At 41.7% G+C, this 27481-nt stretch overlaps 1 protein-coding gene and 1 long non-coding RNA gene across 5 annotated transcripts in view; one reads left to right on the top strand and one right to left on the bottom strand.

The window, feature by feature from the left end:
- The window catches only part of exd3 (exonuclease 3'-5' domain containing 3), a 177197-nt gene extending 169037 nt beyond the window's left edge, over window positions 1-8160 (bottom strand). The window contains exons 1-3 of one of the 4 annotated variants that reach the window (XM_072240619.1): window positions 8114-8146; window positions 2020-2280; window positions 1344-1411 (exon numbers count right to left, since the gene is read on the bottom strand). In XM_072240619.1, coding sequence (XP_072096720.1) covers window positions 1344-1377 — 34 coding nt within the window. In that variant the 5' untranslated portion in view covers window positions 1378-1411; window positions 2020-2280; window positions 8114-8146. Of the gene's footprint in view, window positions 1-1343; window positions 1412-2019; window positions 2281-8113 lie in introns of those variants that run through there. The other 3 variants (XM_072240618.1, XM_072240621.1, XM_072240620.1) reach the window with 3 other exon arrangements.
- Window positions 8161-18231: 10071 nt separating this feature from the next.
- LOC140186174 (uncharacterized) lies at window positions 18232-26493 on the top strand. Its single transcript, XR_011882800.1, has 3 exons — window positions 18232-20363; window positions 23917-25403; window positions 25931-26493. It is a non-coding gene; the product is annotated as an uncharacterized lncRNA (long non-coding RNA).
- The last annotated feature ends 988 nt before the right edge of the window (window positions 26494-27481 follow it).

The following is a 27481-nucleotide window of genomic DNA, read 5'->3' as shown; positions in this document are numbered from 1 at the left end:
GCCAAAGAAAGGACATATAATACAGCAAAAATTACTGGGAAGTTACAGGATTGGAAGCTCTTAAAAACCAACAGAAGGCAACTAAAAGCATCATTAAGAAGGTATTGCTGGAATTCAAAAGTAAACTAGCCAGTAATACTAAAGAGGCTACCAAAAGTTTCTTCAGATACATAAAGTGTAAACAGAGGCAAGAGTGGATATTGGACCGCTGGAAAATGATGCCGGAGAGATAGTAATGGGGGGACAACAAAATGGTGGATGTATCTTGCATCAATTTTCACGGTGGAAAACACTAGCAGTATGGTGGAAGTTCTAGGTGTCAGGGGTCATGAAGTGTGTGAAGTTACCATAACTAGGGAGAAGGTTCTTGGGAAACTAAAAAAGGTCTGAAGGTAGATAAGTCACCTGGACCAGATTGTGTACACCCCAGGGGTCTGAAAGAGGTAGCTGAAGAGATTGAGGAGGCATTGTAATGATCTTTCAAGAATCACTAGATTCTGGAATGGTTCCAGAAGACTAGAAAATTGCAAATGAAACTCCACTCTTCAAGAAGGGAGAGAGGCAAAAGAAAGGAAACCATAGGCCAGTTTGTCTGATCTCAGTAGTTAGGAAGATGCTAGAGACTCTTGAAGGAACATGATAAAATAGGCCACAGTCAACATGGTTTCCTCAAGGAAAAATCTTGCCTGACAAACCTGTTGGAATTCTATGAAGAAATATCAAGCAGGATAGACAAAGGAGAATTGGTTGGTGTCGTGTACTTCGATTTTCAGAAGACTTATGACAAGGTGCCACACATGAGGCTGCTTAACAAGCTGAGCCCATGGTATTACAGGAAAGATTCTAGCATGGATAACGCATTGGCTGATAGGCAGGAATAAATGAAGCCTTTTCTGGTTGGCTGCCGGTGACCTGTGGTGTTCTACATGGATCTATGTTGGGTCCGATTCTTTTTATGTTATATGTCAACTATTTGAGGGGGAGGGGGTGAGAGGGTGGAGAGATGGGAGAGAGGGGAGGCATGGGGGGGGCAGAGTGAGAGGGTGGAGGAGACTTAATTATAGGATACACAGAAATGCAAGAAGGAAAAAGACTGATGGTATTACTCTGTTGGAAGCTGGCATGAACCTGACGGGCCAAATGGCACCTTTCTGTGCGCCCACAAGTAATGAGCAAAAGTCACTCATAACCCACAGTATAAAAACCACACTGAAAAGAGAGGTATAAACAGGTAAATTTGAACAACGGTGGTGGGGGGGGGGGGACATTTAACTCCATGTAGTCACTTGCAATACATCCTTCCCACCACTGACATTCCACAGACACGCCATCACACAGAGTACCTGCACAAGTACCGGCATACTTGTCATTCATCATTGGGCTGCCGCTTCAAATTCAGGTCAACAAAATCCTGCAACAAAACAGCAGGTGCCACAAATCAGTAGACAAAAATAAAGCTAGAGTCACAGTTCTGTGCTATTTTTGATTGATGGACCCCCTCTCCTCTCTCATATTTCCTTCACTTGCCAAACTTTGCCCTCCTATCTTAACCCCCCACCTCCCCCAACAGCTGTTCATCATCCTCTCTTATCTGGTTCTGCTTATCAACTCCTCACTAATCAAGTGTGCAGCATCCATACTAATTGTGCCCCCAGAATCAAAATCATATTTATTATCACTGACATATTGTTATGAAAAGTGTTGTTTTGCAACAGCAGTAAAATAAAAAGACATAAACATTACTATAAGTTGGAATCAATCAATCAATAAATGAGCAAGCAAACAAAAGAGGAATAGAAAAGTAGTGTTTATGGACTGTTCATAAATTTGATGGCGGAGGGGAAGCAACTGTTGCTTAAACATTGAATATTGGTTTTTAGGCTCCTGTACTTCCTCCTCGATGGTAGTAATGAGGTGAGGTGTTTGCTGGATGCCTTCTTGAGGCATGACCTCTTGAAGATGTTCTCGAAGGTGAAGAGGCTCATGTCCGTGATGGTGCTGGCTGAGTCAACAACTAACCTGGCACCTCCATACCAGTGACGCAACCAGTCAGAATGCTCTCCGCTGTATATCTGTAAACATTTGCCAGTCTTTGCCGATATACCAAATCTCCTCAAGCTGCTAATGAAGAGCTGCTGGTGTGTTTCCTTTGTGATGATCAATGCAGGGAATTCAGAATGGATCCTCTGGGATGCTGATGCCCAGGAACTTGAAGCTGCTCCCTTTTCCACTGCTGAGCGCTCAATGTAAACTGGTGTCTGCTCCTCTGACTTCCTCTTCCTGAAATTCAAAATCAATTCTTTAGTCTCAATGATACTGTGAGGTTGTATTTGTGACACCAATCAATCTATCTCACTTCTGTAGGTCTCCTTGTTGCCTTCTGATATTCTGCCAACAATAATGGTGTCATCAAAGTGAATTTGTAAGTAGTGTCTGAGCTGTACCTAGCCACAAAGTCATAAGCAGTGGGTTAAGCATGCATGCTTGGGGTGCATCTGTGTTGATTGTAAGCAAGGAGATGTTATTACCAATCTACACTGACTGTGGTCTCCCAATAAGTAATTTGAGGATCCATTTGCAGCCTGACATTAGTATCGCTGTTGTCTGGGTGCTCCGACACCAAATGAAGAGCCGGTGAGATTATATCTGCTGTAGACATGATGTGGTGATAGGCCATTTACAGTGGATCCAGGTCCTTGCTCAGGCAGGGGTTAATTCTAGCCATAACCAACCTCTTAAAGCATTTCATACATTACTACTAGGTGATAGTCGCCTTGTTCTTCTTGGGCACCAGTATGACTGATGTACAGTACTTTTGAAGGAAGTGGAAATCTCAATCTACAGTAGTGAGAGGTGCAAGATGTCCTTGAACACTCCAGCCAGATGGTCGGCACATATTTTCAGTACCCTGCTACGTACACCGTTGGAGCCTGATGTCCTGTGAGGGTTCAACCTCTTGAAGGATATTCTGACATCGGCCTCTGAGACAGAGATCACAAGGTTGCCAGATGCTGTACGAATTGCCCAGCTGTGATATTATTCTTCCCTGCATAGAGCACCTTCAGGGAGTGAAACATGCTCTTAGGTTTTGCCATGTAGAAAGTAATGGAATGCAACCATACCACATATGTATCAAAATACATATATATCACCACATACAATCCTGAGATTTAATTTCTCAAAAAATCCAAAAACCATAATGGAATCAATGAAAGACCGCATCAACTGGGCAGACAGCCAATATGCAAAAGGCAACAAACTGTGCAATTAAAAAATAATAACAAATAAGCATTACATATCCGATAGCACGAGATGAAGAGTCCTTGAAAGTGAGTCCGTTATGTTGTGGGAACAGTTCAGTGATAAGACAAGTGAAGTTGAGTGAAGTTATTCTCCTTTGGTTCAGTAGCCTGATGGTTGAGGGGTAATCAGTTTTTCTGAGCCTGGTGGTGTGAGTCCTGAGACTCCTGTACCTTCTTCCTGACGGCAGCAGCGAGATGAAAACATGACCTGGGTGGTGAGTGATGCTGCTTTCCTACAACACTCAGTGTAGATGTACTCAAAGGTGAGCTGTTTCCGAAGACGCAAGCAAAGGAGTCGCCGTTCGGCACCATCAACTCTCCTAAGCTCCGCCTTCAAAATCTGGATTTTTTTTGGCTCCTCTAGTTCCACAGGTGACATGTTGGTGGTAGTTGTCAGACGTTTCTTCAAGCTACCCTGGTTGAAGTCCCTGTGATGGTCAGGAAGGAATCAGGGTGCTGATCACAGTGCTCAGATCCCCCAGTGCAAGCTTAACATCTGCCATGGGTGAAATGTACACTGCTACCAGGATGAGAGTGAGATCCCTTGGCAGAGAGACAGGTGACATTTGACCAGCAGATGTTCCAGGTCAAGGGAGCAGGACTGAGAGAGAACTGCCACTTATCCAGCCTTCAGTCATAAGAAAACTCTTAGCCAGTCCACAGAAAATCCAATAAATATGTAATTTTAGGGCATGTGGACTGACTGAGAGAGAGCATTTTTATGGCTGCAATCATAACTAAAGGAGAATAAAACAGTAAAGTTTTTAAATTGGAGTAAGGCAAAATTCATAAGGTTAAAGTAATATTGCAAGTGGACTGGAAACAATGAACTAAAGTTAAATAAGACACATGGAGATTCATGGTTATCAATGTTAACATGGTCCCAGAAAAAGAGACTGGACTGCCAAATCTAGGGTCCTAGGGATGAAAAACTACATAGAGGATAAATAAAAAGGGAAGCTTCTTAGAGACAGTGAGAGCTTCCTGCAGCAGAAAGCTTGGATGGATAAAAAAGTGTAGCTATGAAATTAGATTAATAGGAAAAACACGGAGGGCAAGGAAAAATAAAGCTGGCAAGTGAAATCAGAAAAAATTCAAAGATGTACATAAAGAGCATAATTAGAGAAAGAACAGGAGTTGCTTGAGACCATAAGGGTAACACACATCTGAAGACAGAGCATGTAAAAATGGTTTTTAATAAATGATTTACAGCAGTTTACATGACCGAAGAAAGTAATTCTGGATATTCAATTACGGAGACAAGTGTTAAGTACCTAATGGAATAAATATAGGAAGAGAGAACATCTTTGAAAGCAGATAAATAACGAGGTCCAAATAAAGCTAATAGAAGCAGTAAATTGCAGAGGCTCTGACATTTTTCAAGCCTCTCTGGCTACAGGAATGGTGCCTGGAGTATTGGAGGCCTGTTAAAGTTGGAAGAGTGTTCAAAAGGAGAAGGAGGAATAAATTATAGGCTAAAAAACCTAGTTACTTAAAAAGTGGACAAATTATTGGGATCAATTCGAAGGGTTGTTTTTAACCTTAATTGAGAACAGCACAGATTAACCAAGAGCAATCAGCTTGGGTTTATTAAAACAAATGTCATGCCTTGATTAATGATTATCTCCTGGAGGTAACACCATGGTCAATAAAGCCAGTGTATTTGAAATAGCCTGTGTGGATTTTGGCAATGCTTTTGATAACGCTTCACAAGGCAGGCTAATTAATAATGTAAAAATGATCCCAAAGAATGTGACAATTTGAATCCAAAGTTGACTCAGAGGCAGGAAACAGAGGGTGGTGGTTGACAGAGTTTTGTGTCTAGAATGCTGTTACTAGGTTCCACAGGGCTCTACATTTGTGGAGTATAATAATTATCTAGGGATCAAGGACATTGTGGCCAAGTCTCATCAATGCCTCTACTTCCTCAGGAGGCTATTTTGCACATGCCTGTCCACCCTTACCAATTTTTATAGAGGCACCAAAGAAAACATGCTATCTGGATGTAAAACGACTTGCTATGCCAACTGCTCTGTCCGTGACCACAAGAAACTGCAAATCATCAAAGACTGCACCCTCCCCCCAGACATTATCTCTTCTCCTCTCTTCCATAGGACACAAGATACAAAAGCCTGAAAGCACATGCCACCAATCTTAAGGTCAGTTTCTACCCTGCTTTTTTAAGATTATTCTGTAGGATGATAAAATGAACTCTTGACCTCATAACCTACATCCTTATGATCTTGCACCTTATTGTTTACCTGCACTGCACTTTCTCATTAGTTGTTCCACCTTAAGGCTGATTTATACTTGCGCGTACCAGCTTACGCTATAACCTACACAAGTGGGCTACGCCATTGTGAGCATTTATACTTCTGCGTTGGTGTGTCCGCGTCACTCTGCAATTCGCACACACCTGCCCGTGCAAGGCTTCATGGTCATGGTAGTCTTTCTCGGGGTAAACAAATTTAAAGCGAGTGTCTTTTTTCGTAAAAGCGAAATGTGTCCTCCATAATTTCGGAGGTCTGCAAAGCTTTATGGAAAGCATTGCAGCCAGAGTTCCTTCCCTGCCCTTCAGTTGCCCAATGGGAAGCTATTGCAGCGTAGGAGGAAATGCAATGCTACCAAGTAAACCAATCACAGTTGTTGCAGTCTGCGATGCCACGACACATAGTTACATTTTGGGAGAGGTGTGCGTCAGGCTATAGCGTAGGGATCCGTGTAGGCACTGCGTAGGGTTCGCAGCTACACCATACCTACGGCATCACTCACAACACGCTGGAGGAACTCAGCAAATCAGGCAGCTTCTCCACGGATGCTGCCTGACCTGCTGAGTTCCTCCAGCGTGTTGTGAGTGTTGCTTTGACCCCAGCATCTGCAGAGTATTTTGTACCTACGGCATCGATTTGACGCACAAGTATAAATCAGCCTTTATTCTGCATCTGTTATTTTACCTCATTGTAATGAACTGACTTGTATGCAAGACAAGCTTTTCACTGAACCCGAGTATATGTGACAATAATAAACCAACTTTAATAAACAATGGAGCTATTTGCATCGTACTCCCTATTTCAATGAATCAAGCATTAAAGACTTCTAAGTTTCGTACTAATTATCGTAGCTTTATCAGGGATCTAGAGTGAATCGGGTTGGATCCTCAGACTCCAGTCCTGAACCAGATTCAGGTCTGCCAGACAAGGCCTGTTTAATTTAAACAAGAACACTGGAACAGTGTATTCACTTCATTCTGCATAAAACAGACCATGGAAGTGAATGTGGGAAGGAAGTGAAAACTATCTGCAAATCCTGTAGAGCTTACCCATTACTATCAAATTTACTTCGCTAAAACTATTCTTAAGTATTAGTCCTAAAACAAGAAAATCCAGACGAATACAGAGAATAAGTGGACGTTCCGAAAAGGAAATAGGAGAGGAAGAAACAGTGAAAATGGCTTTAACGCTTACTATAAAAGGAAATGCAAAATTCTGTAACAAACATAATGGCCAATGGGGTGGCTAAAGGAAGGCTGAAGATAGCTTGTGACCAAATGGAAGGTGTTGGAGAGAGCAGAGCATGGCTGAGTTACTAAATGAGTAATTTGCATGTGTAAAAAAAGAGCAATATGTCTATAAAGGACATGTTAGTGAGCTGGGTAAGAAAAAATATCAGATAAAGAATAGGTATATAGTTGAAAAGTTGAGAGCTGAATGTACAAAGGTCACAGAGCTCAGATCAGATACACTTAGGTTGCTAATGTGTGAAGATAGGGGTGTTCTGTCAGCTCTTCCAAACCTCCTTAAAAATAGGGACAGCGCCAGGAAGCTCGAGGGTTGCAACTGCTACTGCAAATTCAATAAAGGAGCCAAGAACCCAGAAACAAAAAAATGAACCCCTGTCCCGCACTGTGCAATCTAAGCCAAAGTGGGGGGAAAACGGTCACTCGGAAGTTACAGCAATCATTAAAAGAGGACAGAGATTTGTTAAAGAAAACATTTGCTAAACTTGATTTTACTTTTTCACCAAGTAAAAGAGAATTTGATGCGAACAGCATAACCACTGTTCAAATTGATTTCCAGGAGCAACACGGTCCCATATTACACTGCGTGTTAGCAAAACCATTCTGAGAAAGGCGTAGTAACAATCAGGTATCTGTAGGTGGCTAAGAGACAAGCAGCCGAGCCGAATAGCTGATTTGCAGATAGAAAGAGTTTACTCTTCTCAAAAGGTTAATATCAGGAAGTATTCATTAATGGCTTCAGCATGAGAAAATCGGGATAAATTGCAAAACTTGGTAATATAATCACTGATGAGGATGGTAATAGACTCCGACAAACACGACTTCTTACACCATACATTTCAAAAATGAAAAGATGCACGACCATTATTTTGAACAAAGGGGCAAGTTGGACACATAGAGGATATAAAATCCTTGAATGTTGAATTTGCCGGCTGAGGGCACCCACTAATGTTTCGCAGCCCGTGGATTGATAATTTGAAGGGGCAAAAAGACTGAATATTCCGGGGTATCTGCGAGCCGGCTCACAGGCGGGCTCTGAGAAGAGGTGGGTGCGTCAGGGAGCCGGCACACAGATTAAGTGTGGGAAGAGTCCATGGTTCCTCGCAGATTGGCCGCACAGCTCAGGATCCGCCCGCCAGGAGGTCCCAGTCCCGAAGGAGGCTGCGACACCCACCAGGGCAGATTCCGCCTCAGCTCGCAAACCATCACTAACTGGAATGCTTCTGACCACGGGTTACCCGGTCACCTCTCCCACCTCGCGTTCTGACAGGGCACCGCCCTCCATTCCTCTCACCTAAGTGCCGTCACCGCTCTCTTCCCCGGGAGGTCAACCGTAGAATCACTTCCGGGAAGGGTGAACCGCTGACTTCACATCCGGTTCAGACGTTTCTCCCGCCCGATGGCGTCCAGCCATACGATGGGGGTGAGGCCCCTGGAGACACTGGAGAGTGGGGTACGGGATTTCTACCACTCACCCCATTCCAATTCACGAAGTTCCACCCGTTATCCTTTGTAACTTCAGAAACTAATGAAAAAACAGGGCAGGTGTCTTAATGAAGGGTCTCATCGCGCCACGTCGACTGTTTATTCTTTTCAATAGATGCTGCCTGGCCTGCTGAGATCTCCCAGCATTTTGTGTGTGTTAGTTGGGATATTTGTCTACTTAGTCTTTCTTTTTTAGTGAAGTGCTTACATATGATGAAGTGGCGTAATGATGTATGGCATTCACTTTCTTCTAAAACGTAACCCATAATGCATACACAAAATACTCTGCAGATGCTGGGTCAAAGCAACACTCACAACACGCTGGAGGAACTCAGCAGGTCGGGCAGCAGCCGTGGAAACGATCAGTCAATGTTCTGGCCCAAAACGTTGACTGATCGTTTCTACGGATGCTGCCCGACCTGCTGTGAACCTATAATGCATTAAGTAAACGAACACTTAATCAAATATTACAGAAATATTGAATGCACTATATCACCCTACATCTCACTGACCTCCCCCCACTCACATTTCACAACGCACAAAGCCAATTCAATTCACTCACCAAGTTGACTCCATCCCTCACCTCTAACACCCACTCACCCCACCAACATGGACTTCCCAATTTACCATTACCTAATTAATTTATTGCCCTGAAAATTCACCTTCTGCATAACTCCAAACTCACAGCCAAATCCAAATACCCCTCCCCAAAATTCCTTACCCCTAAAGACACAATCTCCCACTTCTTCCAGCCTGTTACACACTGAACATCCACAACCTCTCCCATTTATGTTTCCACTCCCAGAACGTACCATCCCCCACTCTGAATGTGCTCAGTGCCCCCAACACACTGAAAAACTTTACTCTCTCCATCTCTCTCCCTCACTCTTACACACTCACACCCAATGAAACAAAACCTAAATTACAAACTTCACACCTCCCAGCCTACAAGTTACGATGTCCAGCCCTACAGGCAAAACAAACCCTACCTCACCTGTATGTTCTCCCTGCAGGGTGATAGACCATTTCAATATTTGAGCGTCTTCCCCAGTTGACTCAGCCCTTCCAGGTACTGTAGTGGAAGAATTTCAGACTGTTGTCCTTCCCTACAGTGCCTTTGCTTTGGCCACACCAAGCTTTAGGACATCTCTCAGCATGTACTGCTGCAGCCTGGAATGTGCCATTCAACAACACTCCTCTATAGACATGTTGATGTGCTGGAAGACCAACAAGTTTCAGGCAGAACAAAGGGCATCTTTCACTGAGTTGATGATCTTCCAGCAGCACTTGATACCTTTCCTGGGAATGGCCCATAGATCAGAGAGTCCTCTCTATCTCAGCTGCTGGGGTCAAACTGGGGCATGGACCCTTGCACCCTTCTCCACAGCCTCTCCACCGAGAGGGAAGGAAGAGGTGAGAGGATGAGGAGGTAAGAGGGGAGCCAGAGTAGGGAATTGAAGAAGAAGGAAGGGGGAGAAGACCAGAGTTAGAGAAATTGATGTTCATGTCGTCGTGTTGGAGGCCTCCCAGACAGAATATGAGGTGTTGCTCCTATTCCCATGTACAGTAACAATACAGACTGGCTCTCAACATTACTAGAGTGATATGGCTCACTGTTGCTGTTTGAAAATAGGCAGGAGATCACACATACGGAGGGATACAGTTACAGTCGGAGTGCAGGATGAACTTTCATTTGAGGATTTTAGTGTTTGTGTAGAAATTCAGGGTGGAGGGTGGCAGATGTCTCTTACAGGATGGGCAATGGCCTACAGTTACGGTTACTATAGTGACACTGGCTTATTTTAATTTTCTGTCTGAACAGTGTCCTACAAAATCACCAGCCAGCATCAATGCATCCAAGCTAACTCACACAGTCCCTATGTCTTCTGAAGCTGGCCCTTCCAATCCAGGGTGAAGTGCTTCCACTCTGAATGTGTGAGTAGAATTTCCATAACCACCCCCCCCCCCCCCCAAACTTCCAGTGCACTCACAGTTGGGCATCTTAGCCTTGTGTTGCACTCTCATTGTAGGGATGCAGGATAGACCACTAACTATTACCAGAGAGTTATTAACCAAACATACAGTAAAGATACCCACTCTTAACTCATTATAATGGGCACTCTCTATTAACAGTGATTATTGACACAGCAATTGTTGGAATCTGTTAGTTTTTATGCTTTTAATAAGCTATTAGTTGAATTAGTGCAAGATTGAAATTGTAGCTTTTACTAATACACAATCTGTAGTTTTGTAACTTGTATATTTTCACAATATGTGCTGTTTCTCTCTGTCTACTAGAAGAAAAGTGGTATGGCAGTTACGTAATGGTTTGTTACCTTTTCAGTTTTCATTGGTTACGTGTTAGCACATGACACACTGCTGTGACACTATAGTTTTGAATTGGTCTTTCCTTACCCCAAGAATTTGCCTTAGCCAAGTATAGAAGTGCCAGCCTCTGGAAAATCACCATCTTGTTCTATGCTCTTCGTTCTTGTTTCTTTGTCTTTTCTTATTTTCATACACTCAATATCTGTTCCTTTGTTTAAACTTTAAAACAAACTATCATGAAACAACAAATTTTCACTCAATCTTAGACTCCTGAAAGAACCTGGAGATCGAAAAATCGCCAGATTCCACCATTTTTGGTATAGTCGGCATAGGATAGTCATGAAAAGACAGAGTTTGAAAATTCCTGACAAAGAAGGAAATTTTAGTGCACACCTAACAGAAGGTAAGAACTTCCTCCATTCCCGACTTGTCAAAGAAGTCGTCTGATTCTGCTTCAGTACACCATGTAAAGGAAGTTTAAGAGTGAGTAGAAAGCTATATTTTACTTTGTTATTTGTGGCAAACACATGCTAAATATTTTAGGTTGCAACTCTATAATTTTGGGGCTGATAAGACTCAGCTGGCTGTAAGCTCTATTTTTAAAAACATTGGGTTGTAAGCTCTATTTGGGTTATAACTCTATGATTCTATAGTTTATTAACTATGATTGACACCTAAAGTGAAGAGTACTCCTTAAGATTGAACTTAAAACAATGGCCAAAGTTGAGAAACAAACTGTTGAATCTCCAGGTGTGAGAGAACAGATAACTGAGGGTTTAAACACGTACTTGAATGAAGTGTATAAACTTGATATGATAAATGAAAAAATCCAGTGGAAATATACTATTGATGCCATCTGTTGAGAATTGGCTTATGGGTGATGTTGAAAAGATGTGGAATAAGATTCAAAAAATGTGGTCAGGAGGTAAGAAAACCGGCTAGACGCTGGCATAGCAGTATTACCAGAGTGAAGAGAACACGAGCAAGCTGAGCTGCAGGACCAGAGTTTAAGTGTTCATGCACTTAAACATGAACGTGCTGAATTAGAAACTCAAGTATGTGAACGAAAGCAAGCAATTAATTTAACAACTCAACAAGTAAACAACTAACCAATTTGGGGAAAAGGAAAAAAGGTTGTTAGATGCAGTATGACAGTAAAAAAAATCTAAAGAATAAATCTCTGTGTTAACTGAGCAAATGAAAGAATAGCATGAAAAGTACGTCCACAGCAAGAAGCACAATTCAGAACTGCAGAGTAATATGAAGCAAAGCTGCTATACACAGCAATGATCTTTGGTGGGTAGTTCTGCCAACCCAGTGCGCTGTGTTAATAGTGATGTCACTTATGTTGGAATGCAGTCAACACTGAATAGTCCCCAAAAACAGCAGTGCCTGCACCCTACCTGGCTGTTATGACTGTTTCTAATATCATTCTGGATCAGACTTCAAACGTTCGATGTCTGCATTCAGTGTATACTTTATTGACCCTGCAGTGACAGCTACTCGGAGGTCCAAGTCAAATGTTCCTGCTTCTAATATCATCATTCAATCAGCAAGTAAATGAATCCAGCTACACTGTTGTCAATGGACATGGAAGACTACGATGACTATAACTGTGCAAGATCAATAACATGCCAAAAAGATGCAACTTACCATAAAGAAGTGCCTTTGATGAACCAAAATCTGATTCTTTACACTGATGGCTCCTCAAACGTTTAGGGAGAAATTTGGATGGCTGCTTGGGCTATTGTCACAGAAAATGAAGAGCTGTTCTCAGGAAGCATAGCTTCTGATACCTCTGCACAACACGCAGAACTGAAAGCTTTGATTGAAGCCTGTAAGCTAGCAGAAGGAAGGTTAGCTAACATCTACACTGACTCTCGGTTGCTTTCAGAGCCATTCATGACTTAGGAAAATCGTGGTGACAAAGAGAATTTTTTACAGCCATGGGAACTCCAATCAAGAATGGCCAACTAGAAAGAGAACTTATGGAAGTGATACAATGACCAACAGAAGTTTGTGTACTGAAATGTAAAAGGTCACTCCAAGATGACCACAATGGAAAGCCGTGGAAACACATTCACAGACAAAAGTGCAGAAAGGCAGGAAAGGAAGCAATAAGGAAATAGAAATAGAAGAAAACCTGATAACTGAAACTATGGAAACCAAGCTGAACTTTGTATCACAGACTAATATGCAAGATATTTGAGAAGTGCTAAATCAGACCGAGAGAGGTGGTCCTGGATGGAAAATGGTAGGTTGCTAAACAATGATAGAGTATGGAAACATTTATGTGAATGCGATTAACATGTTATGTGAAATGACACATCTGACCCTATCTGTATTATAGTTCCAGACATAACTAATTTCACTGACCACATTCGTAAAGAAGTTGTTAAACTAATCAAACTGATAGATGGGATTTCCTTAATTGGATTCATTACAGTCTTGGAAGTTGGGGTTACTCAATATTAAAAGTCATAATATTCATATTAATATGCATTACCGTAATATGCATTTTTTGTGTTCAAAGGCGATCATCATCAGAATAATCCAAATTCAGCTAAGTGTTCCTGATGTCTCCAAAAATGACATAATGCTATAAATGTTTTTGAGAACATGTATACTCTTTGATATTATACAACTGAAGTAGTTTTTGATTAGTCTGTAATGTATCTCTGCCTCTGAATTTTCAGATGTAATTCATTCTAAATGTGTGATTTAGAACCAAAAGGGGATTGTTGGAATCAGTTGATTTATAAAAAGATACAATTTGAATTACTACAAGACTAAAATCAGAATTTTTACTGATACACAATTAGTATTTTTAACAAACAAGTATATCTTTCACAATATGTGGTGATTGTCTCTACCTACTGGCAGGCAAGTAGTGTAGCAGTTAAATAATGGTGTGTCACCTTTACATTTTTAATTGGCTGTGTTAGCATATTACACATGTGCTATGTGCTATGACTGTACCTCTTCCTAGAGATGCTGCCTGGCCTGCTGCGTTCACCAGCAACTTTGATGTGTATTGCTTGAATTTCCAGCATCTGCAGAATTCCTCATGTTTGCTATGACTGTGTAGCTTTTAATAGGTTCCTTCTTATCTCAGGAATTTGCCTTATGTGAAGTATAAAGATGCCGAGCACATCAAAAGTGCCGTCTTTGTTTCTTTTTTTCTTTGTTCCTTTATCTCCTCTAGTCCTTTGTTTAAACTTTAAAATAAAGAACCATGAAGCAACAAGTTCCTAAATAAACCTGGGGATTAGAAGTATCACCAGATCCTGTGGTTATTATCTGTGCCCATAATAAAGAACTTCAGTTTCCAGTGTGTAACGTGGGCGGTTCACCGGGAACCGAGAGTGACGCTGGTGAAATGGGAGCCTGCGCTAAAGTGTGGAGCTAGAAGCCATGACTTAATACATCTAAACCAGTGTTTCCCAATCTTTTTTAGCCCAATGCCCCCTTAAAGCACTTTCATACTTGCCAATACCCTCCCTAAAGCACCCTTATACATGCCAATGCCCCTCTTAGGCACAATATACTTTCCGGCGCCTCCATTGTGTAAAACATGTCTACCTTATGCTAACATGAGAAAAATGACTCTGCTTTAAATTTTCATTTGTCTTTAAACCTAGCTTACACAGTACCTGTGTGCTGTACAGCAGCTCAATATCAATGTGATCCTTGAGCTTGATGGTTTTTAGCAAGAGTTGAAATATCTGGTTCAAGCTGTGACAGCAAAAGTCTTAAGTCCCCATACGTAACAATGTCCAAGCAGTATCTGTTTTTTGTGAGTATGTAGTTCATGCACTGAAGCCTCTTTCAACAAGGTAGGAGGATGAAAATACAATGAAGAGCAGTTTGGCACAATCCTGATTTGATGGAGACAGACGTGAGAAGCACGGAGGAACATCTGGAGAAACTTCTGAAATGCCTGCTTTGCTGCTGCTGCTACTGTGCAATCGAGAATCTCTGGAGGGGAAGGCCCCAAGTCCTCAGCTTTATACTACTCTAGTTAGCACGATTGACCGATCACATAATATCTCATAATCCCCAAAGATGGTTCTGGACCACACACACGAAGCTGAATTTGTTTTGAACACCTCGAAAGGAATCCTCGGGGTCAGCAGGTTCACTGATTGGCTCTATTTCACCATTTGGTTCCAGCCAGTGATGTATCATTGTGCAATCTGTTTTCTGTTGATCTGTAGAGAAAGTTGAGAGGGTGTACTTGACTTACCAACTGTTAAATTACATGAACTTGTTCCCTACCACGAGCCAAGGGAGAACTGTTGTTCACTCTGGTTGCTAATTTATGCATCCCCAATAGTGTCTGTTTGGCTTGTAAGGTTGGACGAGATTGCTGAGTTTCAGACGCATTGTGACCACGAGTGCTCACCGCTTGCAGGGCTGTGGTTATTCCTGTGTTCCAGTGCCTCATCCTTTGTTTTGGAAGTGCCTGCAGTACTAATGGTCGGTCAGGTCTTGTGCCCCAAGTTAGGGTGCCACTTACCACCCACCTCAAGAATCTTGAATGCCCCCCCAATGACTTCTATTTCCCCTAATGCCCCCTTAGGACATGTAACCACCCCATTGGAACTCACTAGTTTAAACCCATACAACGTTTGTCTTTTATCAAGAACGAACATAACATAGTGTCAGAAGGTGAAGTGAGGTCTAAATATGAAGCATAACTGGATACCACAAGTAATTAAGAAAGAGACACGAGATTCTGACAAAAAAAAAAACTGCGTGATAATGGAAGATGCCAACAGCAAGTTGGCCAAGGAGGCGATAGAGCAAATTTTTCCAGAAGTTCACTAAGACACTAAGGTGAGAGACGCTGAAATTCCCCATATGGACAACCTAAGAGCCCCAGCACCATTGCAGTTTATCAGCAAATTAACTGGAAATGCTTCAAAGGATGATTCAATATTTATTTAGCAGCAAGTAGAGCAGAAGGCATGAAGGGAAAATTGAAAGCATCCATCTTTCAACACATAATTGGCAAAGGTGCTTTGGACATCCACAATAGCTTTTAGATTGATGAGGCAGCATTTACATTGGTCACTCTGATGACAACATTTGAGGAGTATTTTGTCCCAAGTAAAAACGTCACATTTGAGAGATACAAGTTCTTCTCCTGTGACCAGAAACAAGGTGGTAGTATTGATTATTATTTACTTGATCTTCTCACACTGAGTAAGTCCTTTGAGTTTGGAGATTTGAGAGACTCACTAGTCAGAGACAAAATAGTTTGTGGAAGCTTAGAGAAAGCTTGTACTGTGAGAAAGATTTAATGCTAGAAAAGGCTACGGATATGTGTAGGACAGCGGAGACCACATGAGCACAAGCCAAAGAGCTGCACAGAGCAGAAACAACAGGGTATGCTGTGAAAACAGAGGGGCAGAGCACAAGATGTTTCCCAAAGCAACAGTATAGAAAAGCTGTAGGATCAAACAGTAAATGCAGCAAACATGGAGGGAGGCACATTCCACATGTCCTGCATATAGAAAGTCCTGTAATAATCGAGGGAAGAGGAATCATTTCGCAGAGTGCTGCAAAGTTGGGGCTAACAAGAGAAAGGTGTACTCTGTTGCTGAGGAAATGGAGGAAGTCTTTGTAGATCCTCTGTGGACTGCTAGTGCTGGTAAATGGAATGGATTGTTCCAGTGACTGTGAATAAGACAGTAATTCTGTTCAAGCTTGACATGGGAGCTCAGGTAAATTTTTTATCTGTGGATGATTACAAGATTCTCAAAGTAAAGAGCAGTGAAGTTAAAAGTGACTGGCTGTACTGGAGAGAACATTCCAGTAAAAGGAGACTATACAGTGACCTTCATGCACAAGGGACGTCACCTAAAGACAAGCTACTGGTTATAGTAAAGAGAGTCTGAGTGCAAGTGAAAAGCTTAACCTGTTGAAAAGAGTTTTTGTAGTGGCCTCACAGACAAAAGGTGACCTTTCAACACTCAGTAAAGAGAATGCAGATGTCTTTGAGGGACTCTGACTCTTACCTGAGGTAACTCGAGAAACTCATAACAGCATCCTTGAGAGCTCCAGAGAGCTTATGCAAGAGAAGCACAAGAACTCCATCTTCCTTAGACATCTGTACCATCTACACCAGCATGACAGTCAGGAAGCCAGTGCTGAATAGTGTGATCATGATGAAGAAGTCGCCGGTCTTCCTTTCACATCATGCAGATTTGGTTCAAAATTCCTCTCTCATTGACTTCCAGCTAAAGACTGGAAATCAAAAGTATCTCCTTGATCCTCTCCGAGATTGGAGAGGACAATAAAAAGGAAAATAGGGAGACCACACAGACCCCAAGGTCAGAAAACAGCACCAATTCAACACCAACTAACAGGAGGAGTTCCTATCTATGATTTGCAGCCAACAGAAGGAGATCTGTGAAGTGAGATGGAATCAGTTGTAACTTGTGCAAAGACTCGCTGATCACATGGATGTAGTCCAGGGTTCCATTATGAGACATGTGGAGTGAATTATGGTCACACAGCAAGAACAAGAACAGAGGCAAGCAGAACGGATCTTGGCAGAAGGATGTGAAAGAAATGAACACGTAGACTAGAGTTCTCAAAAGGGCAGTAAAATTAAAACAGCAAGTGAAAGCAAGACATCCGTGGAAACAAATAGCAGTCCAAAAGGGATCATTAAGCCACCACAGAGACAGATTGAGGGTGGATGAGTGAATGGGGTACTGTATTTGGTCATTACAATTGAATTTAATGTATCATCTTTGTTGGAAAACATCATTGTTTACAAAGTTTAAAGAATTCCTTGGACAAAGAAGGAAGTTTCAATGCACAATCACAGGAGGCAAGAACTTACTCCATTCTTGAATTATTAGAGAAATCATCTAATTCTGGTTTGGTACACCATGTAAATGAAGTTTAAGAGTGAGAAGAACACTATATTCTGCTTCACAATTTATGGAGGATCCATGCTAAATATTTTGGGCTCATAACCTCTATTGACTATTTTGGGCAGTCTCTAATTTTTCACGTGCTGTAAGCTCTAACAAAACTACAGATTGTAAGCTCCATTTGTGTTATAACTCCATAATTCTATTGTCTAATAACTGTGATTAGCTTCTAAATGTTAAAATCAAGCTTAAAACAATGGCCTGTTCAGAGACTATGGAGTAAGATTCATAAAATACTGTCAAGAAATAAAAAGACTGCCTGGAAGCCAGCAGTCATATCAAAGCTAAGCAAAATTAAACATACTTAGCTACAACAAAAGAACAAAAGAATGTAACTGTAAAGGTGCTGAATTTGAAAATCAGTGTGAACTAACTCACGGCAAGCCGAGCACTGAGCACAACTTAACTAATCAAAAGGAAGAAATATATAACATACTGAAGGAACAGTATGAAGCAACAAAAGGAAGTGATTTGTTTGGGACAGAAAATTTCCCAAGGCAAACGTGAAATCACTGAAGGTCGTGCAAAGACTGTTAAATCAGCAAAACCACTTACAACAGTCCAGCAATTTCGATCATTTCTGGGTTTGTGCAACTACAAAAGAGCATGAGTCAATTCATATGCTGAAAGTGCACAACCCCTCACTAGTCTTCTGAAAGGCAGCAAGCTCTCTGAAGACCAGATGGCTCTTAATGAAGAACAGATGAAAGCTTTCCAAACTTTAAAGGTGATATTAAGTATGCACCTACAATAGGAATTCCTGACATGGGAAGACTATTTACCCTGTATATCAATGAGAAGTGTGGCTACATGACGACAGTTTTAACTCAAGAACTGGAGATAACAGCATCCTGTTGGTTATTGCTCTGCCAAATTGGACATTGGAGCATTAGGATGGGGTTCATGGCTACAAGCAGTACAGATAATTTACCTGGTATTCATGACTGCTTCTAACATCACATTGGATCCTGCTTCTAACATTGTGTTGGATCAGACTTTAAATATTCAAGTTCCACATTAAGTGCATACTTTACTGACTATCCACAGGGCCTCTCAAGTGACAGCTGCTTGGTGGTTCAGGTGTTCTTGAGACTCCTAATATCACCATTCAACAAGCAGCTCCAATGAATCTAACAACACTGTTGCCAGTGGACATGGAAGACCATGATGATCATGTCTGTGCAAGAACAATAACACGTCAAGAAGATGCAAGTTACCATAAGGAGGTGCCTTACTGAATCCAGATCTGATTCTGTACACTGGTGGCTCATCAGCCATCGAGGGAATAATTCAAATGGCTGGTTGGCAGTGGTCACAGAAAATAAAGTGATAGTCTCAGAAAGCATGGCCCCTGCTACCTCTGCACAACAGGCAAAACTGAAAGCTTTGATTGAAGCCTGTAAGCAGGCAGAAGGAAGATCAACTGACATCTACAATGATTCTCGATTGCTTTTGGAGTCATTCACGATTTTGGAAAATTATGGAGACAAGGAGGATTTCTTAGAGTTATAGGAACTCCAATGAAGAATGGCCAACCAGAACGAGAACTTATGCAAGTGAAACAACTACCATCAGAAGTTTCTGTATTGAAAAGTAAAGCTCACTCCAAAATGACCATAATGGAAAGCCGAGGAAACGCATTCGCAGATGAAACTGCAAAAGGGGCAGGAAGCGAAGGAATAGAAGAAAACCTGATAACCGAAACTATAGAAACCAAGTTGAACTCTGTAACCCAGACTAACATACAAGATATTTGAGGAATGCAAAATGAATGCTGAGACCAAGGGAAGTGGTTCTGGATGGAAAATGGTGGGTTTTTAAATGACGATAGAATATGGAGATATGGCGTTCGTCATAAACTAGTGGCCTCAACTGAACTGCTTCCTTACCTGGCTCAGCAGATTAATTCTCTAGGACACATTGGAGTGCAAAAGATGATTCCCAATGGTGGTGGAATCCACAGTTCAGTATGCAAGCTCAGCAAACAGTTGAGAGATGTATGGCATGCCTGAAACCAAACCCTGGATCAATGGAAAAGCTACCTCAACTAAGTTCTCCTGCCCCAGCTGGCCCATTTTTACATCTACAAGTAGGATATTCAGATGTCTTAGTAATAGCAGACGAATTTTCAAGATGGGTGGAAGCCATCCCAGGAAGAAAGGCTACAGCCACACACACAACCAAAATTCTAATTAAGAGATATATTCCTAGATAAGGATTGCCATGCGACATTGACTATGACCAAGGAAAACATGTCACTGGAAATGTTTGTCAAGAGTTATGTTGACTGATAAACATTGAATGGTCTTTTCATTGCAGAGCGATCAGGACAAGCTGAAAGAATGAATGGCATCATCAAACAACGACTGACCAAGTATCACGAGGAAGGAGTACCATGGCCTACAGCTGCTCCTTTGGGTCTACACCCCAAACAAGAAAACAAAGCGGAGTCCTTTGAAGTGGTAACAGGGTAACCGCTGCCATTACTGGGAACTCTTTGATCTCAGAGAGGTTGTAGACACGTTACAGAAGACAGTTCAGTTAATTATTGTGTGAAACTAACCCAAGCCATTCAGTCTGCTTCCCAACAGGTTTTTGCTGCTTGGAGTGCTTATCGGAAGGAGGATACACCCTGATTCCTACCAAGTGGGTCCTGGTCAAGAAACCACATAAGGAACCACTAGGAGCTCGGTGAGAAGGTGCTTACCAAGTACTGTTAATTACCAATTCGGCAGTCAAGGTGGAAGGGAAAATTAGGTGGATACCGGCCAACCACTGCAAGTGAGTGAAAGTAACACCTGATTAAGGCAAGTGCTGTGGGAAGACTTCAAGCATAAATGTAATTATTGGACATTATGGATTTTATTTTGATGTTTGCTGTAGTTATATGTTTACCTACTTTCCCTACTCATGATGTGCCAGTTTGATTAATAGGACTGGATGTTACAACCATGGTAAAGTTTCTGCACTGCTCTTGACTTGAGTGGAAGTAGCTCTTAAAGATGACCACTCGATGATGTTGTTACCATTACGACACATCTTCAGTTGTGTACCTCGACGTCACTGGGTGTTTCAAAGGTTATTCTTCATCTTGAAGTTTCCGTAGCAATAAATGGGTGGATCTAATACGCTGTCTAGTGATAGATCCTGCTGGCATGAGTAGCTAGCCCATGCCAGCCCTGATGGGGTCTGTTACCGCCTGTCAGCAGTCTCTCCAGCCCGTCACCAGGTCTTTCCCTGGCTATCAGCTGCCCTTTCGCAGCGGTCACTGGTTTATTCCAGATATTCAGTTTGACTAATAGGACTGGATGTTACAATCCCTAAAGTTTCTGCACTGCTCTTGACTTGAGTGGAAGTAGTTCCTAAAGATGACCACTCGATGATGTTACTACCATTATGACACATCTTCAGAGAATTGACTCATAATGTAGACTTACCAGTATCACACGAACATGCAGGTGCTGTTAATGATTCAAATTGTTGGGAATGTCAATACATACCACGTACTTCAAAATACTCACTAATGTTAGGAACACCTGCAGATCCAGAACAAGTACATAGTTCCCTTTTCATTAAACATTCCAGCGATGGCGATGTAGGTACTGTTCCTGTGGTTCATTGTTCTGACAAGCAATTTGAGTACACAATGGCAATAACCCCCACATATCATCTCAAACTGAGTCATTTATGTTTTTTACAATCAACATGATTTGTGAAATGATACATCTGACCCTACCTGTATTATAGTCCCAGACATAACTATTTTGACTAACCACATTCGTAAAGAAGTTGCTAAAGTACATCAAACGGATAGATAGGATTTCTTTAATTAGATTCATTTCAGTCTTGGAAGTTGGGGTTACTCAATATTAAGAGTCATTAATACTCATATTAATATACATCATCACAAAATACATTTTTTCATTTATTTAAAGGCGATCATCACCAGGATAATCCAAACTTGGCTAAATGTTCTTGATGTATCCAATAATGACATAATGCTATAAATGCTTTTAAGAACATGTATATTCTTTTATATTGTACAGCTGAAGTAGTTTTTGATTACTCTGTAATACAGATATTTTAAATTTTCTGCCTCTGGAATTTTCAGATGTAATAATTCTAAATGTGTGATTTCGAACCAAAGGGGCGAGTGTTGGAATCAGTTGTTTTTATGTTTTAATAAATAACAACTGTTACTTATTAAAACATAAAAACAACTGATACACAATTTGTATTTTAACAAACGTATATTTTTGACAATATATGGTGTTATAATAAGATCGTAGGTTTTACTGATCCACAATTTGTAGTTTAACAAATGTATATTTTTCACAATGTATGGTGTATTTCTCCACCTGCTGGTAGAAAATGGTTATAGCATATACAAAACGGGTCGTTACCTTTTCATTTTTCATTGGCTAAGTGTCAGCAGATTACACATGTGCTATGACTATGTAATTCGTTATTGTTCCTTCTTATCTCAGGAACTTGTCTTTTCTGAAGTATAAAGGAGCCAATGCTACAAAAGCCCGTTCTTTGTTTCTTCTTTTGTTTTTTCTTGTTTCTGTCTCCTTTTTGTCTTCTCAGTTCATATGCTCTGTATCTGTTTCTTTGTTTAAACTTTAAAATAAACGATCATGAAGAAACAATTTTACACCCATTCCTGGACTCTCAAAGGAACCTGGGTATCAGAAAAATCACCAGATCCCACACTTGCTTCTGATTCAGTATCAATTCTGATAAAGGATCTTTGGCATTCTCTCTCCACAGAAGCTGTCTGATGCTGAGTTACATTACATCTTTGCTTTTATATGCTAGTCCTCTTGAAATGAATGCTAACATCACATTTGATTTGCTCACCACCAACTCAACCTGCAAATTAATCTTGGGGGAATCTGTCCAAGGACTCCCAAGTCCTATTGCACCTCAAATTTTTGAATTTTCTCTCCATTTAGAAAAGAATCTATGCTTTTATTTCTTCTGTACACCTCCCAACACTGTATTCTATATGCCATTTCTCCTAATCTGTCAAAGTCCTTCTGTAGCCTCATCAACACGATCTGCCCCTCCACCTATCTTTGTGTCATCCGCAAACTTGGCCTCAAAGCTATCAACTCCATCATCCAAGTCATTGACACGTAACATAAAAAGAAGCAGCCTCAACATAGACGCCTGTGAAACACCACTAGTCACCGGCAGCCAACCAGAAAAAGCTCTCTTTATCCCCACACTTTGCCTTCTGCCATTCAGTCAATGCTCTATCCATACTATGTTTTTCCTGTACTACCATGGGCTCTTGTTTATTAAAGGCCTTCTGAAAATCTAAGTGCACAATATCTACCAATTCTCTATATCTATCATACTTTTTATTTGAATAGATTTGTCAGGGAAGATTTTCCTTTCAGGAAACCATGCTGACTACAGCCTAGTTTATCATGTGCCTCCAAGCACCCTGAAAGCACATCCTTAACAATCGACTCCAATATCCTCTTAACCTCTGAGGTCAGGCTAATTGGCCTCTAATTTCTCTGCTTCTGCCTCTCTCCCCTCTTGAAGGGGACTGACATTTGCAGTTTTCCAGTCCTCCAGAATCATGCCAGAATCCCTTGATTCTTGAAAGATCATTACTTTGCCTCCAGAATCTCTTTGGTGTTCAGCCACCTCTTTCAGAATCCTGCTATGTGGATCATCTGGTCCAGGTGACTGATCTGCCGTCCGACTTTTCAGATTCACAAGCACCTTTTCTCTTGTAATAGCAGCTCTACACACTTCAGCCCCCTGATACTCTTGAACATCGTGCATACAGCTGGCATCTTCCACAGTGAAAACTGAAGCAAAATACAGAAAATATAATGTAATTTATTAAATGCAAATGAAAGCCCAATTAAAAAGAGGAGAGAGTACAAGACTGCTTATGGTTTGGATGTTCAAAGCAAAAATAAAAACAGCGTGATAGGGAGGTGGAGGGAAGGATGAAAAATATATGACGGGGTACTTTTTAAAGGGGAAGGGTCATGGAAAAGAAGCAAGAATACCTGGATATGAAGTAGGCAACATCTTTAAATTCCACCCTGTACCTTCTTTAGTCAGAGATGGTAAACCACACTGTTGGGGGGGGGGGGGAGAATGGAGGGGAGAGAATGAGTGGCATTGTGTGGACCAGGAGAAGAGGATGGAGTGATGTGGCTGGAGGATTAAAAATAAAAGGGATACAACTGTGGATTGGAACTAGCACCAGGACCAGAATTGGGAACAACAGAGGGGCAGCAAAGGGATGGAATTTTGTTCCAAACATCAGACTTGACTGGGATATCATTTACTTCAACCACAGCAGGGACAGTATTTTAAGCACAAACCGGAGGCCAAACGGATATTGATCTGCAGAGAATGGAACAAGTGATGTCACTAGCTGCTACATGTAACCTTCAGAAAATAAGTGGGGTGAAGTATCGAAGACCGAATAAGATCAGTACAGATGAGCCAGCTGTCCACACCTGCTAACCAACAGACCAAGTGGAACTGGAATTGTCAGCAATATGATAATTTACTAGTTGGAGTTAAAAATGATGTACTTTATTTGCTGGATTATCTATCTGGTTTTGATGGGATACAAAGCAAATTCTGACAATTTGCAACAAGAGGACAGAAAAATTCCCCTGGCAAAGAAGAAATCACTGAAGATCGTACAAAGACCATTATGTCAGCAAAACAACTATAACAGTTCAGTAACATCGATCATTTCTGACGTTGTGCCACTACATCTAGCATGGGTCAGTTCGTATGCTGAAATTGCTCAGACCCCCACTAGTCTGCTGAAAGGCAACAGGAACTTCGGCTTCCCTGTGACTCTTAATCAAGAACAGCAGAAAGCTTTTCAAACTGTAAAGGTGACATTAAGTACTGCAGCTGCATCAGGAATCCCTGATACGGGACGACCAATTACCCTGTATGTCGGCGAGAAGTGTGGCTACATGATGGCAGTTTTAACTCAAGAACCTGGTGAGAAACTACGTCCTGTTGGTTTCTTTTTCTCTCCCAAATTGGATAATGTAGAATTAGGTTGGAGTTCTGGTCTACGAGCAGCCTACCTGGCAATCATGACTGTGTCTAACATCATGTTAGATACCTAAATAGACTTTAAATATTTGATCTCAGCATTTAGTGTATCCTTTACTGACTATGAACAGGGCCTGTCAAGTGACAGCTGCTCAGCGGTCCAAGTGGTTCACTGTTCTTGAGGCACCTATTGTCATCATTCAGCAAGCAAGTCCAGTGGATCCAGCTACACTGTTGCCAGTGGACGTGGAAGACCATGATGATCATGACTCTGCAAGATCAATAACATGCCAACAAGATGCAAATTACTATAAGGTGGTGCCTTTTATGAACCCAGTTCTGATTCTGTACACTGATGGCTCCTCAACCATTGAGGGAGGAATTCGATCGGCCAGTTTGGCAGTTGTCACAGAAATTAAAGTGATGGTCCCAGAAAGCATGGCCCCGGTACCTCTGCGCAACAGGCAGAACTGAAAGCTTTGATTGAAGCCTGTAAGCAAGCAGAAGGAAGATCAACTGACATCTACACTGATTCTGGATATGCTTCAGAGACATTCATGACTTTGGAAACTTATAGAGACAAAGAGGATTTCTTATAGTGGTGGAAACTCCAATCAAGAACAGCCAACTAGTATGAGAACTTATGGAAGCGATACAGCTACCAACTACAAAAAAGGTAGCAACGGAAGTAATAACGAAACTGGAAGAAACAGAAGAAAACCTGATAACTGAAACTCTGGATGCAGCACGAATTCAGCAAAGGCAGGTCCTGTTTGACAAATTCACTGGAGTTCTTTGAGGATCTAACAAGTGCAGTGGATAGAGGGGAACAGATGGATGTTATTTACTTAGATTTCCAGAAGGCATTTGATAAGGTGCCACATAAAGGACTTACCTATGAGATAAGGATGCATAGATTTGGGGTGATGTATCAGCACATATAGAGAATTGGTTAACCAATAGAAAGCAGAGAGTTGGGATACATGGGTGTTTCGCTGGTTGGTGAGTGGTGTGCCGCAGGGGTCAGTGCTGGGCCTGCAACTGTTCACAATATACATTAACAATCCCGAAGAGGGGACTGGGTGTAGTGTATCTAAGTTTGCTGATGACACTAAATTGGGTGGAAAAGCAAATTGTGCAGAGGATACAGAGACTGTAGAGAGATATGGATAGGTGAAGTGAGTGGGCAAGGGAGATGGAAGGCAATGTTGGCAAATGTGAGGTCAGCCACTTTGGAAGGAAAGATGGAAGATCAGATTATTATTTAAATAATAATCCTTTATTTAAAGGAGGGAGGAGAAGATGGTGACACGACGCAGCACACGCAACCGTTCCGAATGAATATCGTATGTGTTAATTAGGGGGCCGTGCACAATCTGGATTTGATGGAGACAGCTGAGAGAAGCACGGAGGAACACCTGGAGAAACTTCTGAAATGCCCGCTTTGCTGCCGCTGCTACTGTACGATCAAGAATCTTCGGAGGGGAAGGCCCCAAATCCTCGGCTTTGCCTATTGCCTGTTGCTGGGGCCGGGGTTGAAGCGTTCGGCAGAGATGGTGCTCAGTGCTCGGTGACGGGGAGAGCTGGTCGGAGGCTTGGAGTTTTCGGATGGACTCGGAGTCGGACTGTGGTCGGATGCTTCCAGTATGCTGCATTGGCAAGTTGGCGGCGCCGGAGGTTCACCGTCTGCGTGAGATGATGGGACTTTCGAGAGACTTTGAGACTTTTACCGTGCCATGGTCTGTTCTTATCAAATTACGGTATTGCTTTGCACTGTTGTAACTATATGTTATAATTATGTGTTTTTTGTTAGTTTTTAAGTCAGTTTGTCATGTGTTTCTGTGATATCATTGTGGAAAAACATTGTATCATTTCTTAATGCATGCATTACTGAATGACAATAAAAGAGGACTGCGTGTCCTCATAATCTAATCTAATCTAAATGGTAAAAGATTGTGGCATGCTGCTGTACAGAAGGACTTGGGGGTGCCTGTGCATGAATCGCAAAAGGTTGGTTTGCAGGTGGCACAGACTATCAAGAAAGCAAATGGCATTCATTGCTAGAGGGATTGAATTTAAGAGCAGGGAGGTTATGCTGCAACTGTATAGGGTACTGGTGAGGCCGCACCTGGAGTTCTGGTCTCCTTACTTGAGGAAGGATGTACTGTCTTTGGAGGTGGTCCAGAGGAGGTTCACCAGATTGATTCCAGAGATGAGGGGTTTATATTATGAGAAGCGATTGAGTTGCCTGGGACTGTACTCACTGGAATTCAGAAGGATAAGAGGAGCTCTTATAGAAACATATAAAATTATGAAAGGGGTAGATAAGATAGAGACAGGGAATTTATTTTCACTGGTAGGTGAGACTAGAACTAGGGGACATAGCCTCAAGATTTGGGGGAGTAAATTTAGAACGGAGATGAGGAGGAACTGCTTTTCCCAAAGAGTGGTGAATCTTTGCCCAATGAAGCAGCAGTATGTACTGGTTCCTTGGTAAGAATGTTTAAGATGAGGTTGAATAGATTTTTACATAGTAGGGGAATTAAGGGTTGTGGGGAAAAGGCAGGTAGATGGAGATGAGTCCATGGTCACATCAGCCAAGATCTTATTGAATGGCGGAGCAGGTTCGATGGGCCAGATGGCGGACTTCTGCTCCTATTTCTTATGTTCTTATGGAAACCAAGTTTAACTCTGTATCACCGATGAATTAGAAAATGGAAAATTAATGTTGAGACCAAGAGAAGTGGCCCTGGATGGAAAATAGAGGGTTGTTAAATGACGATAGAGTATGGAGGTATGGCACTAGTCATATACTAGTGGCCCCAACTGAATTGGTTCCT

This window comes from Mobula birostris, chromosome 22 (genome assembly GCF_030028105.1).
Source record: "Mobula birostris isolate sMobBir1 chromosome 22, sMobBir1.hap1, whole genome shotgun sequence".
NCBI classification, from domain to species: domain Eukaryota; kingdom Metazoa; phylum Chordata; class Chondrichthyes; order Myliobatiformes; family Myliobatidae; genus Mobula; species Mobula birostris.
The sequence above is the reverse complement of the archived record's forward strand: the minus strand, read 5'-3'. Positions and strand labels throughout refer to the sequence as shown.